Genomic DNA, 20,354 nt, shown 5'->3' on the forward strand with positions numbered 1-20,354 from the left:
TAATAATAAAAATAATCTAATACAAAACTTCTCTCAGTCCTGTAATAAATACTGTCTAATATAGTATAGTGGACTTTATTGTACCTGTGAAATGTGTATTAAAAGAAATAATAAAATACATATTATACATGGCACTGCATTCTGTATATGCCATTTTGCCTAGGTATTATGGTGATAAAACCAGAGTATTATGCTAAGTGCAGAAAATCAATAAACTCTCAGTGTTCAATGTTTTGTTATGTCCAATTGCATGAAAATACATTTGGCATAGGAATCATTAAATGAGGGTATGACAAAAAGGGAATTGCTTTTTAACTTGTCATCTGCCTTACAGAAAAAAACCCACAAGGTGGGGTGTGTAGAATCAGTGTTACAATTTAAGTGATATGCAACAGCCTTGTGTCCCATCCTCATGTCTTTGGAGGGGAAATAATGAGCCTGACATGTTTCAGTGACATTGTTGGAGTTTTTGTGGTCTGTGTTGTTAATCTGTGCAAAATGTCATGTTGTCTTAACGTAAAAGCTTCAATAAGCCACAACCACAAACATTTAGGCATTTAGTTTTGCTCAAAATAAGCATTATAAAATGAGATGATATATTGTATTTCAGTGTAAACTGACACCTTGTTGCCTTTTAGGCCTTGCAGCATGGATTTTTTGACTTTAAGACATTTGATGTGGATGAATATGAACACTATGAGGTTTGTACATTTAATAATGCATTGAATGTGTTTGAGTTACCTAAAATAAGAGTATTCACCATCCCCCCCTTTAAAACACACTGGAAATACACTTTAATTTGAGTAAAACCCAGTGTTCATATGAAGGTATGTACATGGAAACCTATCTGCTCTTTTTGAAGAACATGCAGGATTCCTTGCAATTTCAGTGCATCATATCATAAATCCCCTGTTTTCTTGTAGCCTTTCTGGCTTCTAGGGCCTCTCCAGTGCTTTCCCAGCCTTCTCCCAGGATACAATCCTTGTCAGCTCCTTCTTCCATTCCTATTAGTCCCAAACAAGTGATGAATTTTTTATAGCCACATAGATGAAGCAGATTTTGAGGAGTTTTTTAGTAAGGATGCATTATGTGAAATTCTAGTAAAGGAAATACATCCAAATTATTTCCCTAATGAAGTCCCAGGAAGTTAACAGATGTATTTCACTGTTCTGCCAGCTTTCCTACAACCTAGGTATAGGTGCTCTGGCTGCCTCTAGATGCTTCTAGGACTTTGTAACATACACACCTTTATCTGCTGGTAGTGAAAAGTTATCTCAAGCTACATTGCTTTAGAGAAGCTTTAAAATATGCCATGCTGTACCTGTGAACAGAGGAAATCTCAGGCACAGAAGGTGTACGTACATCTGGTCCAAAAGAGTTGCATGATCTTTGCCTAGCAGGTCTCACTCCAAGAAAGGGAAAAGGTTTTTACTGAAGTCAGTGACAATCATTTAGTTTATTGGACATTGTCTTTGGAACACATAAATACCTGTAGCTGTACTGGTTAAGGAGATATGTAAACTAGAGGTGTACTAAATATTTGAATATAAATTTAACTCTCTTTTTAAACTTGTGTTGTTTTACTGTAGCCAGTATTCTTCCCACATTCTCCCGCTCTATTGCAAGTTTCAGAAAACTTGGAAGTAATGAGAATAAAGTTGCTAAGTTTGAAAATCTCCATTTTAAAAGCATTTCCTATAGCTGTATGTATTTCAGGTACATACTGAAATGCGCCATAAATGTTCACTAAAGTGAAGAGGAATAAACAGTGGAGAACGTTAATTGACAGCACATCTATGTACTAGATGTCTGCAGTAGGCAGTCTGTAACACAAATCTGCCTATTTCACTAAGCTTGAAAGCATTTGTAGTAGGGTTTCTGTATCCTGCAATGTTCCATAATGATTAGGTTCAAAAATTGGTATAGTCTTTGCAGAATCACCAAAATTAAATGAACAGGAACTAAAGTTTAAAATATGAAATTGCTGCTTTTTGCTTACTCCATGTACAAAAATAAAAACTTGTTCTAAAAACAAATGGTAGTTTGGAATTCTGTATGTATAGTAGGTGTTAGTCTGCTTGAAAAAGTGTCTTAAAATAATTGACTAAAGCTATCCCATTATCTTGTTTAAGGTTTAACATTATTTTAGCATGTGCAAAGTACATACATGTGAACGATGTTTATAGTATGCTGTTTGCTGAGTTTAAGAAGCAAGAATTTGGAATCATCTTTAATTTTTTGTCCATTTTTTGGTATGTCTTCTTTTTTTCCACACATCATGGTCACCTTTATGTTTAGTTATGTCCCGTGCTATATTTCAAAAACTTTCCATGTTACAGGTTTTTGCTATGTTAGGTCTTCAAATGTGTGGTTTTGTAGACAAAAGTTGCATACGATTTAAATGGAGCAGGCTAAAAGGAAATTTTGTTTCATGTTTATAGTTCTTTCATCTTACTATCTTATAAAGGCAGCTAATTCCCCTTTTGTTGGACTGGAAGTAAAATACTGATTGGGTTTTTTAGTAATAGCGATGTTTGCATGTAGTGTACATACACATACACACGTATAGAGATACCTGTATTGATAAACATTGAAATTATTCACCATGACTCCTGTAACTATAAGGAACTTCATCCACAAATAAAACTGGCGATACAAATACAAAAATATTTTTAGCTTACTGACCAGGACTTCTGCCCTAAAGGGAGTAGGGGTGCTGCAGTGCTGAGATGCCAGTCTGTGATACCGGTGGGGGGCAGGGGTCCTGCCTTGGCACTGAGCTTGGTTCTCTAGTCCTTATGCAACCTGGGTAATTTCCAGGAGTTTCCATTGTGTAGGGACATTGGGAGCAAGCCTAATGGGCTCAGCTAAGCAAACAGTTGCTGAATTGATTACAGTGATGTCCATTATCAGAACCTTTCACTCATTAGGATGTTCTGATGAGCTGAGAGCTAAAAACACAAGCTTAATAATGCAGCTGAACCGAGTGCCATGTCCTTAAAAGTCATGCTGAGAATAACTGCATTGCCAAACAAGGAATGAGCAGTCTTCAATTAAAGAAAGAAAAGAAGGCAGTTTGGAGCTACAGTTCATGTTATGTATTTCCAAAGAAGCTTTCATTTTCAGCAGTGACAGAATTTGAAGAGCCTTTTTAGGTTTTCATTTAAAAGTGAGCAAGAAATACAAAATGTCATAGTTTGAAAGTTGATTAAAATCTAGTCTCTTTATTTAATTTACACTTTTCTTATTACTGGCTCATCAGAGCTTATGCCAATATGTAAATTTCAGTTTCTACAGGGAAAGGGTAATTGTTTTGAAGGCTAATTGGTTCTTAATTTGTTTTCTCTGAATTGGGTTTTTTAGCTAGTGCCTCACGAGGAAGCACTTTTCCATAATTTTTGATTAAAACATGGAAGAATGGTGGTGTTTGTCAGTGTTATTAATAGGTGTCCTGAAACAGTGAACCCTCTCAAGGAGAAATATTTTACATAAAGGATCTTTCTGCTTTTATTGGAAAACTTAAGCAAGTTTTGTTTACATTTCATTTTATTAAGATCTGAGAAGCAGCTTGTTTAATTTGTCCCATATAGTTAAGATAGCTAATTACATTTGAAGTATCTCATTTTAATGCCACAAGAACATAGTAAAGAATAAAATAAAATCTTGAGTAATTTTTTTACCTTGTATATACAGATATTAAAATGTTTCTTTTCTGAAATTTTTGTAGCGAGTGGAAAATGGTGACTTCAACTGGATTATTCCAGGAAAATTTTTGGCTTTTAGTGGACCACACCCGAAAAGCAAACTTGAAAATGGTATGGTGTATGTTTTAATGCTGTCCTATGATCTTATTTGTCCAGCACATAAAACCATCACAGCAAAAAAGCAGAAGGTAATAGAGGGTTATAGATCAGTTTTAATCTTCAGAAATAATCATCCAGTGAGCATTTTATATATGCTCATAGAATTTAATTCAAAAAGTTTTGGAATTCTTCTTTGCCAGAAGAATTTGAATTCTTCTAACAGTCAGTAACTTTTCATCCTGTGACAAAGTGCCTGAGAGACTCAGGTCACTTACTGTCCTCCTGGAACCTGACACCTGGTACAGTAAGTGTGCAGAACTAAAGGTGAGTTGCATTAAACGCAGAAGGCTGTGTTAAGAGTTTGGTGACACAGACCAGAAAAGACTGTTAAAAGAAGCTTACCTTTCCTATTGAAGATACTTGGGGTATGTGATTCTAGTGGAATAATAAAAAAGAAAAAACTTGACTGCTTGACTGACATGGGAAGTAGAGATTTGGTCCGGCTAAAAGGAAAACCAGTCATTTAAATACTACCATCAGGTTTTTTCTGAATTTAACTATATTATTTGTGCCACGTCTTGTTGTTTATGTGAGCATGTTTTCTGAATATCTACCTGCCCTCCCCATCCCCTTCTTCTGCTCTCTCATGTTTCTTTTATGACTGAAATGCTGCCGGTTACAAAGCGTCCACTGAAAATTTAAACAAAATTCAGAAAGAAAATATTTTGGTTGGTTTGGGTTTCTTCCCCAATCATTGCTGCAGCCCTTTCTTACAGATTTTTTTCTAAATTTACTTCAGTTGTTCCACGAAATTTGGAAAACCTGTGTTTTATTTATAACATGTATAACTGAAAATTATTAAATTAACCCACTTAAAATCCAGTTATGAAAATATAAATAATCCTCCCCCAGGTGATTGCAAGTTCACAAAGCTACTTTTTTCTCATTATCTTGTGTCTTGAATTGCATTTACTAATGTGCATGTGACTTGTCCTGAGCAGCTGTCTTGTGGTTGGTCATTGACCTCCCTCCCTGTCCCCCCATCTTCATCTAGAGGATCCTTTTGTCTCTCAACTGAGAATCAAGGCAATAAATCTCTCTTACTTCCCAGTAGGACAGGAATATTTTTGGTACTGCAGTTTATCCTTTGACTGTTTCTCTTGAGCAATCTATTTTCTATAAAAACAGTGTTTCCTCTTCAAGCATGCTTTTATTCTTTGATCTGCAGCTTGACTCTAGATAAACAGCTGTTGTGAAATGCTGAATTCATATATGTCCCCAGCTTTATATATAAATCCCCTTGCAGAGAAGAATGGAGACTTAATCTGAGACAGTACAGTTTCACATAGATTGTGTTTTAACTTTTTACCTCCTCATACTTTTTGTAATAAAAGTGGTCTTAATGAGCATTTTTTGACAATTTTTTCATATCACTTAACATGTCTACTCTGAATAAAGTATTAAAGCATTTTTAGTATTAGTGTGTTTATTATTCAAAAAGTTTTCAGGGGCTATTTTGTTCAGTGGGATTTTGAACTTCATGAACCTGGGACATTAAATGATTGTGGCTTTATATTTTTTTTAATAGGTTATCCTCTTCATGCACCTGAAGCCTACTTTCCTTATTTCAAGAAGCATAATGTCACATCAATCATAAGACTAAACAAAAAGATTTATGAAGCAAAACGCTTTACTGATGCTGGTTTTGAGCATTATGATCTGTTCTTCATCGATGGCAGCACACCAAGTGACAGTATAGTCCAGAGGTTCCTGAACATCTGTGAGAATGCTGATGGTGCCATTGCTGTACATTGTAAAGGTATGTGCACCTATTCATTTCTGACTTAACTTCAAAATAAGTATAAATCCATAGAGTGTATCCCAGAAATACAGCATTTAAAAACACTCCAGGATTATATGAGAGTAATAATGCTTTATGGTGCTTGACTAAATATATGCCAAATATTTGTTATTTTCCTGTGTATATGTAGTCCTTACATCCCACACTGTTATTTGCAGGAACTGACAATCTGTTGTTCATTGTTCTGTGGTTTATTTTTAATATGACTTGAAAACTTGAGATTTAGTTGATGCAGGTTTCTTTTTTGCATTATGCTTTCACAGCATTATGATAATTGGCTAGGAAATGGAAAACACTAAAAGGTTTTCTTTGTGCTTTTTGACTGTTCTACATTTTTCTGTGGAGTATGAATTCCACATTTCAAGTTGATGTGAGTTATTGTGATGCCAGCATTTCAAACCAGCCTAATTCAGCAAACCAGCCAGAAAATGCACAAAACATGCTTAGTCAAGAGAGATTAACAAAGGCTTTTAAGGGTTCAGCTTGATTTATGTTTAGAGTTGTGTAAGGACATTGTGGAGACAAATGTCTTGTCTGATCAGAGGCAAGAGTAATACTATTCATAATTTTCCCATGAACAATAAATATGCATATCAAAGATAAACAGGTTTATTTTCCAACAAGTTGTTATTGTTGCTAGAACCCAGAAGTTTTGGCATTGATAAGCTGGGCATCCTCTAATTGGCTAAATAAGAGTATAAACCATTGATTAGCAGGAAATTGTTAGTAAGTTATTCTCCAGGCTTAGCCGCTAAAGGAATATAACATACTTGGTAGTGAGTTAGAGATGTACTTTCTACACTGAAGTATTTTTGGGCCTTTGGTCTGACCATTTAGTAAGCAAACCAACAATCATGTTCTTTATAGTTTTTATACCACTCTAAATAATCTACTACAGTGTTAAATCCATAGTTAACTCAGGCCGAGTTATATTGCAGAGATGTTCTGAGCACAGCTATTACTCTAGAAACTGCTTGTCTCAGATGAGAGAGAGCAGCTAATTGCAAAAGATTGTAATGGGAAGTTTGTATATTAGCAGAATGTTGGAGGAAAGAAATGAAATCAATAATTCGCCTTTTAAATGAGTTTTCAGAGCTTGTCTTCCAAGGTGCAATTATGGACCCTCACTATGTGTGAACTTCTACCTTCATCCTGCCTAAATCATGCTCACTTCCAAAAAAGTCAGAGTTAGTGGTTAAATGTAAAGAGCTTGTAGTTGTGTATAGAATTGTCAGCAGAGATGTCTGGCTGCTTGGGAGTCTCCATTTGGATAGTTGTTGGTGCATAAACAACAGCAGGCTACTGTGAGACTGTAAATCACAAATACTGTATTTGTGGGAAATAAGGTTTAAATGGGAAAACACTTTACTAGTACATGAGACAGAGCTAGGAAGAGATTAATTCTCACTCTGTAGTTTGAGATTGTACTGATAGTAAAAGCTAATTTCTCTGTGTCTCTGTTGTCCCATTAAAAACAGGATTAGTTTGGGATTTGTTGGGCAATGGGTTAAATTTTTTTAAGCTGTTGATATCTAAAATTATACACTGGTCAACAGTCATTTCTGTTCATACAGATAGCAGTGAATAGTTTTGTGTGCTGGTTTCACAATAAAACTGATTCAAAAAGAACCACCCACTGAGTTGCTCTCTGTTGAGATGTGACATATTTGCACCATGGGTTTTAGGTACTTGTGCTGGCCTCTCAAAGGTACTTTGATTGTGGTTTTTTACTGGTATCATAAATATGAAGTTGGTATCCAGCTTGATCACAGCTTTTTAAAAAATATTGACCTTTTTTTAAACGAAGTTTGGAGTAGAATTTTTCAAGTGCCACGAGTGATCACTGTTGCAAGTGTTCTTTTAAACATTAACTTTTCTGAAGTATGAAAGATTTGTCCCTATATCTCTATCTAGCATTGAAATTGAATTATGTGATAAATAGGACACTGAAACAGAAATTACATCGTCAAATACTAATACGGTGAATAACATTGCATGGAAGTTTTCTTACATCCCATACTTCTATTTGGTAATTCTGGAATGCTCATCCCTTCACATGTGGCTATTGATACTTGTGTTTCTGTAGCTGGCCTGGGGAGAACAGGAACTCTGATTGCCTGTTACATCATGAAGCACTACAAGTTCACACATGCTGAAGCCATTGCTTGGATAAGAATATGTCGCCCAGGCTCTATTATAGGACCCCAGCAACACTTCTTGGAAGAGTATGTATACATATATATGTACCTTCTTTGCTCCTCTCCATCCATGTCCATCTTGCACTGTGTATAGGATCTAATTTGTGTACTGACACTTGTAAGTTATTGTCTGTTCAGTAGATTTAAGGTTAGTTAATAGGGGATTGAGATCTGAGTTGTTCAGAAGCAGTCAGCTTCTCTGGAGTTCTGTGTATTTTGTCCCCTTAGAGGGGCACAGCGCCTCAAGACTGAATGTTTCTGTTCTGGGGAATTTAGGAGTTAGACAAATGTGTTGGAAGTAGACAGATGTGGACAAAAGATGAAATCAGCAAATAGGATTTATTAAATATTAGCATCAAAAGAATAGTCTTTAAATACTTTATATACCACCTGTGGCACTTAAAATCAATCTTAAAATGGTATAATTTGTATGGTTTTACTTTATTGTAGCTAACGATTAAATAAGTACTTGGTAGGAAGCTTATGATCTCCATCAGATTCCTCAGCATGGTGTATGAAACATTTCTCATTTGGAGCTAGTAGTTGTTGGCAAACAAATGTATGGTTTTAATACAGCTTCTGATTTGATCCTGACTGGAAAGGAATGACAGTGATGCAGACAGTAGTTTAATGTCATAGTGATTTCTGTGTTGTGCATTTACAGTTGTTGTGGTTATGCTGATATATTTGAGTTGATGGCATGGTGATATTTCCTTGGAGGCATTTTCACTTCTATGGGACAAAACATTTTAAGAAATTCCACTACAAATAGGGAAAAGAGGATTCATCACCTCTACTAGATAGTGTGTAAATACTGTAAAAGATGCACCAGCCTTGCATCCTAAAATCCATAGGATATTGGAGAGGAAGAGGTATTACTGTAATTCAAGAGAAGTAGAGCATGAATGAGGGGTTTTATTTATTTTCCAGTGCAACTAAATGGACTTGCCTCTATTTGAAAGGTAGCTTGTATTATTCAAAATACTGCAGATCACAACTACAGGTGTTCACTGGAGCCAAATTACTCTTCTTCAGCCAGTGTTGATTGGATGATATACTTGAATATGACTTGCACAGCTTCAAAGGTGTCAAAGCCCAATCTCCTAGGTTCTTTGAGGTTTGATAAGGGAGGTTTGGCTAATTCAAGGCTTTTTTAAATAGAAACTCTTCCACTTAAATGTGCCTCAGATCAATTTGTTACTTCATATGCAATAATCTTGAAAGATTTCAATGGTATTTAAAATCAAGTATGTTTTCTAGGCTACTTCTGTTAGGTGGACTAAGTGGCACTCCCTCTCCCCCCCACCCCTTTGTTCTGCCTTCTTGTGATGCTTACTAGGGATGTAGTGAAATCTCTCTGAAGTGCTTACCTTTTGCATTTATCATTGAGCAAGCTTAGGCAGTTGGCTCAGAACCATTAGCTCTTAAGGTTTGCCATAATATTTTGTCTCCAAACAAAAGTTTCCAGTGAAAGTGTATTCTGATGTAGTTCCTCACTATTTTCTTCTCTGTTCAGTGTAGGAATTCAGTGTTGTTTGGATAGTATGTGATAGGGTCTCAGTTCTTGCATGGAACTAGTATGACTGGTACCTACCCAGCAAACTTCCTTATCAAGGAATAATGCAGACTCATCCAAAAAGTCTGCTCTTCCCATGCACATTGTAGCAAAGAAATTGTTATTATTTTTATCACCTGTGTGAAAGATGTATTCTTTCAGTTTCTAAAAGTCAATATTTGAGTCCTGGTGAACTTTACATGACTACATCCACTTGCACTGCACAGGTCAGCTGTAGTTCACTGCACAACATCTGTATCCAGAAACCTCACACTAGTAAGTTGCAAAGTTCTGTATCATCAGTTATGCTGCACATGATGCATATAAAAACACTGTTTTATATTATTTTTAAGTTGAACTTTTAAGAGCCTTTAAAATATGGTTGCAAGTTCCTGTTTAGTTAACCTCTTTCCCCAGAAGGATTTGAGAAAATGAAGTTTTAGTACTGTTATGACTACAGACTAATATGGTGATTCTGAAGGAGTTTTTGTTGTTTTTAAGTTTTGAGGTTTTAAAATCTTTTTGTGATAGACATGTACATTTTTTTCCAGATGATGATGTGCAGAAGATTCAAATGGTAGCAGTCTGTGAGCGTGGCATGTTTTCATGTTTTTTTTATATGTGTGCAAATTTGTTGATCTGAGTGGCTTTGGTTTTGTATCCTGAAGGAAGCAAGCAATGTTATGGCGGGAGGGAGATCTCATCCGATCGAAGCAGATACAGAGAGGAGTTGATGGAAACATTAACAGAGTCCTTTGTGGCTTAAATGACATTTCCATCAGTGACAGTCTGAATAAAGCACAAGACTTGGATCAGTTCAAGGAGGTAAGTGTTCTAAGGAAAAATTTCAAACAGACTGAAGCTGAGCTTTTAATAAGTAGCTATAGGTAACTTCCAAATATTTTTAGAACAAATCTCCACTTAATAAGAAAGATCAAGTAATATTTAAAATTGTTATGGGTAATTTTTCAAGCTTCCAAAGGTTTGCATTATTTCAAATCATTCTCTCAGGATTTTCAGTTGTTTTCTTGAGAATAAAGGGGAACAAAAAGTCAGCTTTCCTCCTGGAAACCAAGAATCTGCTTATTCCAAGTTTTTAACTAATAAGAATGCAGGTGTGTATAGATGTCCAACAGACTTCTAGAGGTAAATAAATGCTGCCATTAGGCTTGAGCATTGTGAATTTTGAGGTCAGGTTCTGCAAAAGCCCTGTGTGAGCGTGTTTGTACAGAGACCCATTTGATGTGCCTGAACTATGCAAAGAGTAGTGCCACGTCTGCAGACTACACTAGAGCAGCCTTCTGGGTTCTGATCTTTGGGAAGGGAGACACTCAGTGCTTTCCAACTACACTGCTCCTAGGATTTGATAGATACCCTTGCTTGCATACTTTTGTTTCCCAGAATGATTCTGAAGACAAAGATGTGGAAGCTCAGAATGGGATAACACAGGGAGATAAGCTGAATGCCTTAAAAAGTCGTAGACAGCCTTGTTCTGCTGCAGCTGGAGCTCTGAGGTAATTATACCAGTCTGAGGTAATTTACAGTTTTAAATTCTGTCCATGCTATCAGATCCACGTCAAGTACATGACCATGTTTAAGGCAGTGCTACTACCTGTACCACCTTCTGTGGTGGAAGCTTCTCCAGATATGTATCTATTAGTTGCAGATTTGGTTTGTTAATCTTTTTCTTCTCTCCTTTTTTGCCCTCTGCCTCCCTGTTTAGGGATGCCTTCTTACTGTGTAGCAGTAAAAGATAATGTAAAAAATACTTCAACATTTTCAAATTTATATCTAGTATTTTAGAACTTACAACTTGAACAAAATATTCTTAATCAAACTTAGTTCTCTTTCTATGATTACTCTTCTGTACTCCTTACAGAAATTTAGAATTTTTTAGAACCAATAAAAATGTGAACTTGGAAATGAAACCTGAAGTAACTCTCTGTTCTTTTACTGTAAATTAAAAGACTGATTGTCAATAATTCTAACCCTTATTTTTATATTTTAAGCCAACCTGAGACACACAGATATGATTTGGCAAAGGGGAAAGGTTTTTGATGCTTGGATAAAGACTGCTGCTTTTGTTTCTTTAGGCTGCAAGACATGAAACTGAACACCAGGTCAATATCACAACACTTCAGGTATTAACTTTAAAATTCTAGTTCTAAATGTATATCACTTGACTAGGGTCTTAATTTCCAGTGGTTTGGATCATTGCTAATCAATTGATATGATCACTATTTCAGACTTCTGAGCATAGGCAGGTAACAAACCTTTTTAAACACCTGCAAATTGCATGCCTTACCCCATTGAATCTAAAATACAGTATGTAAGACAAAATTTCTATCATTATCAAGCATTAATGTGAAAAGAGCACATTTTTTTCAGTATTGTGACCTGAATTTTTCAGTTGGATTTCTCCAGATGGCTAGCATTGGAAATGAACGTTTTACCCTTTCTTGGTGTGTAATTAAAGCTGCTCAATGTCATTTTCCTTTTGTGCTTGTAGTTGGAGATCTGTACCCAAGTTTTTTCATCCTTTAAGGTCTGATTGCTGTATCCCCTGATCTAGGGCTAGAGACAATGAATTTTTTTTATTATTTAATGTGGGTAGCTGTAATAGTAACAATTTGAGTAGTCCAGTGTAACATGCATACAGCTCATTATCAACACATAAAGGATTTTGTCATTAAGAATCCCACTCTGGAAAGAGCTGCATGTTCTGTGCAACTTTGAAAATTTTCATTTGGAAATTATGCTCACCTCATGAAAGCTACAGTTTTGGGTTTTTGTACTCATACTTGCTCTATAAGCTCAAAAAGTACTCTTAATGAAGTTTACATTTAGAGTTCTAAAATTTATGATAAAACTTAAATCTATAAAAAGTGGACACTTGGCCTTCATAAACTATCAAGTTGAAAAGTAGTTTGTAACTTTTTAATAAGGTGCAACAGGGCAAATACTTGGAGTGGATAACTGGAAAGTTTTTTTTAAAAAAGTTTAAGCAGGCAAACTTGAGCTTTTGCTGTTGCCTTCTGAGACTTGAGAATTCACACTTTTTAAAATACCAATCTGTGTACTGATGTTGGAGATGTACATTTTATTTATAAAATCTTGCTTCTCACTGGAACTCTGCACTCTTTTTAGACTGAATACTTCAGGTAGCTCAGAAGGATCCATATCTCCTCTGAAGGCCTCCAGAGTGATGGCAGTCACTTCACCATCTGCAGAAAGAATAAGCAGAATTTCCACGTCCCCAGGCTCTAACCTTAAAAGGTTTTTTTCTTTTTCTTATTTTGGTACAAATGCTTGCAGTATCCTGCAGTGGTTGTCAGCACATCTGCAGCCTATGAAGTGCTTGCTCTTCTTGGCTATAAGAAGACTTAAATTTATTTGCAGTGATTTGCTGTTCCACTAGCCAAACTTTAGTTGCCTACAGATTTAAAAAACAAGCAAAACCAAAATCTGTCCTTCTGGTCTGAGAGTTTTATACAGATTGTGTCATCAGAAAAACTACTGTCTTGTTCAAGTGGGTTGTCAAGGTTTCTGTCACTTATCTCGGTTTTTAGATGTTTTGTAGATATTCCCAGTATGTATACAATTACTCTCAGAATATGGAGTGGTAATTAATTTTTTCGTGAACCCTTGATTTATTGCTATTTAGCTCCATTATAACTATTGTCCTAAGTAATTATATACATTAAATGACACTCAGAATGATTGATGCATTTTTAATAAATAAGTGCACAAATAAATAAGTGAACAGAATAACCAGCTTGGAGTATTTCAGGACATCCTATTTCTAGTCTCAAATTTTGTCATATTACTCCTTGGTTACTTGAAGGCTTGTATGACAAAACTGATAGCAAGAAACAGAGGAGGAGTTCTTAAACTGTTCCATGTACACAAACTACTTCAGTGTAAATCAGATACTGCCTAAACCTTTTAATACCATCTCCTGCATGCATGTATGGTTTGACAGAGGTGAAAGCTGGTCATGGTGCTTGAATAAGCAAAACTTGGAAAGTCCTTACAAAGAATTCTGCTTTTTGTTACTTAGGAGCTAGAAATGAGCCCGTGTGCAAACACATTATTTCAGAATGGTCTGTGTTATTCACCTAATGTCTTCTGAATTGTCTGTTACATTTTTGTATTTATCTCTACATACCTTGTGAATATTTTTTTCCCTGCATGTGTTTTCCATTCAGCGTTTCCATAAACTCCAGACTAGCCAGTTCTCTAGGGAACCTGTATGCTGCTTCAGATGGTGATGAGAGCAAAATGACATCATCGTCCTCTAGGACAGGTTTTTCTGTAAGCCATATCTCCAGTCACCTGAATGGCAGCTTGCAGCTGCCACACAGAATAAACCATGAACTGAACAACAACTTGTACAACAGAAACAGCAGTAGTGGCAACAGCCTGAGCAGCCCAAGCAGTTTTCCCAGCGCCGTGACAGATGAGTATGCACCAGCCTTCCTTTATGGGCCTTACAGCTCCTCCAGCACGATACCAGAGGCCATTCCTGTAAGTCATAGTCACAACAGCACTTTCAGGCAGCTCACTGATGCTTTTCTTCCTTGCTTCTGTGAGCAAAACTGTTGCAAAAAAACCCTTAACTCAGCATAATTCTCCAGCTTCCTCTAATGTTTCTGAACAGCACTTTTGTCTGTTACCTATCATTTCAGCTGCTTTTTTTCCCATCTCTTCTAAGCATCTGTTAATGGAAGCTTCAGGAACATAAATTGTGCCTGAACTTTACATCTTTTCTGATAACTTTTTTTATGGACCTTCTTACCCTTTAGATTTTATTTCAAATTATCCATAACACAGTCTGTAAGTTAATTATGTCTTCATTTTTGTGCAGTAACAGATTTTAAGAAGCCTTTGTGTGTATCTTAGTAAACAGAAGGTAGAACATCCTTAAAGATAGGGCTTATTTGAACAATTAGTGCTCTTGACTTGAAACCTACTTCTTTTCGAACACCAAATGCGGAAAGTATTATAAGCAAGATATTTCTGATGGTCTCACATTGCAGCTTTCATTCCTTAACAACTTTGCTGCCTTGGGTTTATTTTGTGCTCTTTTTCTTTGTGAAAGGGTCTGTGTAAAGAGGATGCACAGATAAACTAATACAACTTGAAAGTGTTTCTATACAAAATGTAGAGAAGAGAGACTAGAGAAGCTTGAGTTCTGAAATCAGAAACAGCTTCATCTATTCTAGGGAAAAAATAATCATATCTACTACTATAAATCTAAAACCAATTTAAAATACCCGATTTCCAAGGATTTGATAGCCTACTAATTATAAAAAATAGTACACTGTTTTTAATAGATTTTGCCTATGATTAAGGGAGCCTGTCAGCCTCTCCCAACTAGCTCTGACACTTATGATTTTTATTTTTTTTACTGAGTGGAAATAAAATTGTCTTTGTGTAAAATTAACTCCAGAGTATTGCACATCACTCTTATGTTTCCTTAGCACTGATAAATTGTTTCATATAAAGAAAGTTCTGGTGTTATACCTGCTAGTGGTTTTGGGTGTGGTGAGTCTTTCTTGAAACAGCTAATAACATACATTGCAAGTAACGAGGATGTCCTGCCAAAGGTCATTCATGGGCTGTGTTCTTTTCTTCCTGCAGAAGTGGAGGACCTACCCTCTTGTTAGCAGCTCGGTTGTGGCACCACTCACAGTTCAGAAGCCACATCTCTGTAGCTTGGGAGTATGAATTGCTATTTCTGAGGATAGATGACAGTAGGAAATAAAATCTCATTGTTCCATTGTGGAATTAAATTGCATGTGTGACTGAAATGTAATCTGTATAAACAGAACATTGAAGTTAGTTGAGGGAACGTGATTCTGTATTCTCTAACTCAGTGGGTTCTTCCTACTGTGGTAGATTCTGCTTGACTAAAGCAGCCCTTCAGAATACTTGATGCTTTCAGACTCCTTGTTTAGAAAAAGAATTTTAGCTTCTTATTCACTACAGTTTATCTGGAAATAAATGCTGATATTCCATGATCTTAGAATCACTGTTCTGCCCTGAGTTTAAAATTGAGTTTAAACTTTACTTTAAACAGCAGCGGTAACTTGTTTGCAAGGGAGTTCTTGAATGTTGTCACATGTTCACCTCTTTAATTTCACTGTTTTTCTCTGCTACACGGGATAGTAATAAACTATATATAACTGAGATTTTTCAAGTGAGATATAGAAACCATAACAGTTTTTCTATGATGAAACAAGTTCTAGAACAAGAGGACTGTTCTTGTTTTAACTAATTCAGTTTAATTTCTTCAGGCATAGAGATGAAGAAAGTGGTGAAAAGCTGTATATCAAGCTAGGAAGGAATGTTTGTTTGAGATACATTGATGAGTCTTTCATTTGTTCATGCATTGTTTGCTCTGGAAAGTCATCCTTTTTAGGTGTTCCCAGTCTTCAATCCAATATGCTTACAAAAATTCAGTCCTCAGGAGTTCAGTCCTCTGCTCCTGTTGAGTGTACTTGGAACTAAAAGTCAGTATACCACCAGTGGGTGAGAGCAATCACTCATCTGAATAATAAATGGTAAATTGGCTGATTTTATTTTTTTAATGTCTCACCTTCAGTACTGTCTCATATTTAATGTATTGAACAATAATTGTTTGGAGAGTCAGCCCATTCCCATTCTTTTCAGTTGTTTCTTTTGTAAATTATATGCTGCCAGCAGCATTTTTAGAGAGATTTTTTCCATATTTTACTTACATTATGCATAAAACATATGCATGTAAACTTACGTGCAGCATCCTAATGGGAAGAAACTCCTTGTAACTGTAATATGGCTTAGTCATGAAAATAAGCTGACATCATTCACAATAGGCCAGAATTTACAAGGGTACCAAATGATAACGTAAAGCATTACAGAAACAGTAAGCCTGTTTTCCTCAAGCAATTTAAAGGTTGAAATATAACATCTTAAGAGGTAATTGTTGTAACTTAATGCTACAAATGATTTTTTACAGTGAAAGCCAAGTTAGTGGGTTTGTTCCATAAGCATAGGACAGGAAATTAAGTCTTGGTGTCACTTCAGATTTCTTTTGGATCTAGATAGTTACAAAATTGTAGGATAGTGCTGTGCTTCTCCATCTCATAAACCCTCAAGGTGCAACATAGTTGGCATTGACACAAAAATTCCCCAAATCTGTGTGGGGAGATGGGGTGGTTTACAATGTAATTTCCAGAATTGTAACATGGCTTTCTTTATTAAATTCGGGTGACTTAGGAAAAGGGAGAAAAACAAGGAATGTTCGTTACTGTGTCATTTAAGGAAGAAGAAAGGAGCAATTCATGAACAGGTGAAATAGCCATGTTGGCAGCTGAGAGGTGCTTACAGCTCTGTGCATTGCAGTGAAGAAGAAAATTAATTGTTGTCTCTCTGCAGTAGAACTGTTAAGTGACTCAAACCATTAATTTAATGAAATATCTTAAGCATAATGTTAAGTTTTACGTTGAATGGAAAGCCTTTTTAAAGAAAAAATAAAAACTCTCTAAAATGCACTATTCTCCAGTTACAGGAACATCTTTCATTTTCTTCCTGCCTATCTAATGACTTAATAATGCATGGAAGGCTATAAGGGATATAAAGGATATAACATGTGAATAATTCTTGGCTTGATATTGCTTGCTCTTGAGGAGTAAAGGTTATACACAGTCAAATGCAGCAAGATCTTTGAACAAGATTCTATCTTCAGTCTTCTCTGAAGAATGAGGTGATCTAAAAATACTCTATTTTATATATTATGTGCTGTGATGTGAGAAGCAGCATTTCTTAGAAAGAGTCATGCCATGCAGAGTCTACATAGCAAAGTAGAAATTTCTGATTTACCTGTGAAGTCATACTCTTTCAATATAATAATGGCTAAAAAGTGTTGGTGTTTGGAATGCTTTTCAGATATGAAAACATATATTTTCTGATAAATGTATTTGCTTCTAAATGTACCCTGTATCCCTGTGCATCTCTCTGTCTCAGAGGAGTGCACTGAATTGTTACCCATTTTATGCACAATTGACTGAGTACAGTCACTATGATGTCCTGAGGCTTAAGACAAGAGTAGGTTTTTCAATCATTTAATCTCTGAATGCTCTTTGTCTGGTAGTGAGCAGCTCACTGGCAAACACAGTGATGGTTCATTTTGAGGGCAGCACAATTTCTCTGAAAGATTAGTCCCACTGATTGAACAGAGTCATGCTTCAAACTGTTTCACTTTTAACCTGAAACTTTCTGTATCTCTTTATGTCAGTGTTATAGCCCTTTGTCTTATTTTCTTGTTGTGGAGTTATCTCATGCTACTCATCTCAACTTGATTTTCTTTTGATAAGCTAAGTTAGCTCAAAAATCCTTCTGGAAAGAGTTCAAATTCTTCAGTTTTTTAAAATCATTCTGGTCCAGAAAGCTGCTACACAGTGCTATCCTGCTTATAAATACATAGCTTCTTTTTTTTTCTTTGACTGTAATGCACTGGGAGCTGAAGGGGACGGCGGGAAAAAAAGAGTTGCTGCCATTGATGATAGTGACTTCTGTTTATTTCATTTGAGTCCCATGTCCTGCATTCCTGGAGGGATTTTTAGTTTCATTTGGGATTTTTTTTTTTCATGTGGAACTCTGTAGAAAAGCATTCTCTTTTTTCTTTTTAGTTGGTTGATTGGGGTTTTTTTTCTCCTTCCCCTCCCCTCTTCTTCTGGGACCAATTAACCCATCAAGGAAGATTGGTTTTTCCTTATCACTTCAGCCCCTGACATGTAGCTGTTTTGCTTTTGGTGGCATTTACCAGTGGTCTGAAGCTCATCAGCGAAATACAGAATAGTATCAAACTGCCAGTTCTGGCAGAATTCTTTTAAAAACAATTCTGTTTAATCATTTCCACTTCACTGCTTTAGATGCTGAAATTACTTGAAGTCGTGACAGCCCAGCCTAGGCTTGTTGCAGTGTTTGTGTTCTTTCTAATTGGGGCACATCAGGTGATGTACCTGACAGAAGTCCATTACATGTCCTGGTGCTCTGTTTATTCATTTAGCTCATCAAAGGACTCTTGAATGATACTGATTAATTCCCTTCCTCTTAATTGCCAAAATCTGCCTTCCCTGAGTTAGATATCAGGCTAACCAGCTGTAATCATGCAGTACTTTTATTTTAGAAAATCACCTTATCACTCTTTCTGGTTCAGGAGCATTTTGAGATGGCTAGCACAGCAATTTTTCAGTTCTGGTTTATGTTCACTAAACTAATTTGTGAGTTTTTCCTGCAGTATGGAAGAGAAGGTTATTCACTGATCCTTTTTTTCCAATGTTTATCAATGAAACAGCATAAATACTGCTGTTCCACATTCCACTTAACAAAAAGAAAGAATAAAAAACAACCATGACTGTAACTATTGTTGTGTGACATGTATTTTTCTCTAATGGTATTTGTCCTTCATCAGTGCAAGCTTATAATCCGCTTTGTGTTTATGCTGATGAACTAGAAGAAAAGCTTGATTTTTCAAAGAAAAAAAAAGAAAACTTGCTGTTCCAGTCAAATAGAACAAATATTGTATTTTACAAAGTGTGTGTTTTGATTAAACAGAATGTCTCACAATAACGTTTGCAGAATTACTCTCTTCAACTATAATCACACTTAAGGTACTGCTATAAGATTTTTGCTTTGTTCTTACAATAATTCTAAATCCAAATATCGCTCTTTAAAATGTATTTTTATTGGAGAATATGTAACTGGGTAGTCTTAAAATGAGTCACCTTTTGCTTCTATAGCTGTCATGGAAACTGGCAAGACGGAAACGTTGCCAAAAAATTGAGACATGTTGGCAGTGTTTTAAAATTCATATACATCATCTTTACCTGTAACATGGTTTTTCTTAATAAGAACTTACCATTAATGAAGACAGGACAGGCTTTGCAAAAACCAAGCACTAGTGCATCTTGCTGATGTGTAAATTGGGCAGACCCACAGACTTCACATGCATGTACATTTTCTCTAATGCATCCTGGGTTAGTTTAGTGGCTCTTGTGTATTCCCAGTGGTTCTTGCCTGCAGCAACACTCCTATTGCAGCAGTGTTTTGGCAGAGTTGATGCACAATTCCAAAAACTTAAGGTACATTTTTGCAGTTATCTGGGGAAAGGGCTTGTTCCAATCCTGCCAAATAGGTCTAAATGCTGTGGGGTTATTCTGTCCTGAAACAGAGTTCAGATTCAGGCTGGCTTGGTCCTGCAGTCGCATGTTGGAAATACAGTTCTAGTGCCTCAGTGGATTTGGTGCTGATTTTCTCTCCCAGGAGGTTTTCTGTGCCTCGTCTTGAAGAAAAATGAAAGTAATCTAAGCAGTTGTTTCAGCATAAACTTCATTAGATATCCTTAACTGTCGTGAAACCATCTAATTTTTAGTTCATTGTTTAAATGTCTGGTACTTGGGTATAAAATGGCAAGCTTGACATGGCATGGGATCACTGTAGGAATACTCATTGAGATTTCTTCTGCATTAACTGATTTTCTACTTTCATCTTGGCAATTCAGCAGTCAATTTTCTTTGGGGTTTTTTTTCTTCTATTTTTAGCTCGATTTTAAATAAGATTTTGTTAAATCCAGCAAATTACTTGTAAAAATGGATTGCGTTTTTTTGTTTCTAATGAAGCTTTCAGAAGCACAGGCCATACTTTGAGTCATGGCAAATGTAAATTTTAAAATAGAAAACTCCTCAAAAGATTTAAAAGAAAAATAGAAAAAAACCCCACAATTACAGGCTTTGAAATTTTACAGTCAATCTCCTTAGACATGTGAAGAGATTTGAGCACAAATGACTTTTGTGAAAATGCAAAAAAAAATCAAAACAACAAGCCTCTCCTGCTATATTTAAATGTTTGAAACTCAAATGTGAATCTGTATACTTTGCAATAGCTCAGTTGTT

The 20,354-nt window shown here is 35.9% G+C and overlaps 1 protein-coding gene across 3 annotated transcripts in view; it reads left to right on the forward strand.

Annotated features, from left to right (window-relative positions):
- CDC14A (cell division cycle 14A) overlaps positions 1 to 20,354 on the forward strand; it is a 52,504-nt gene that overhangs the window by 28,463 nt on the left and 3,687 nt on the right. Inside the window, exons 7-15 of one of the 3 annotated variants that reach the window (XM_041483044.1) lie at positions 639 to 701; positions 3,728 to 3,815; positions 5,392 to 5,622; positions 7,751 to 7,889; positions 10,086 to 10,242; positions 10,819 to 10,931; positions 11,511 to 11,558; positions 12,565 to 12,693; positions 13,626 to 13,944. In XM_041483044.1, the coding sequence (XP_041338978.1) occupies positions 639 to 701; positions 3,728 to 3,815; positions 5,392 to 5,622; positions 7,751 to 7,889; positions 10,086 to 10,242; positions 10,819 to 10,931; positions 11,511 to 11,558; positions 12,565 to 12,693; positions 13,626 to 13,944 (1,287 nt within the window). The remainder of the gene's footprint in view (positions 1 to 638; positions 702 to 3,727; positions 3,816 to 5,391; positions 5,623 to 7,750; positions 7,890 to 10,085; positions 10,243 to 10,818; positions 10,932 to 11,510; positions 11,559 to 12,564; positions 12,694 to 13,625; positions 13,945 to 20,354) is intronic. The other 2 variants (XM_041483045.1, XM_041483046.1) reach the window with 2 other exon arrangements.

The sequence above is a fragment of the Pyrgilauda ruficollis genome, unplaced genomic scaffold (assembly GCF_017590135.1).
Source record: "Pyrgilauda ruficollis isolate IOZ18807 unplaced genomic scaffold, ASM1759013v1 scaffold6, whole genome shotgun sequence".
In the NCBI taxonomy this organism is placed as follows: Eukaryota; Metazoa; Chordata; class Aves; order Passeriformes; family Passeridae; genus Pyrgilauda; species Pyrgilauda ruficollis.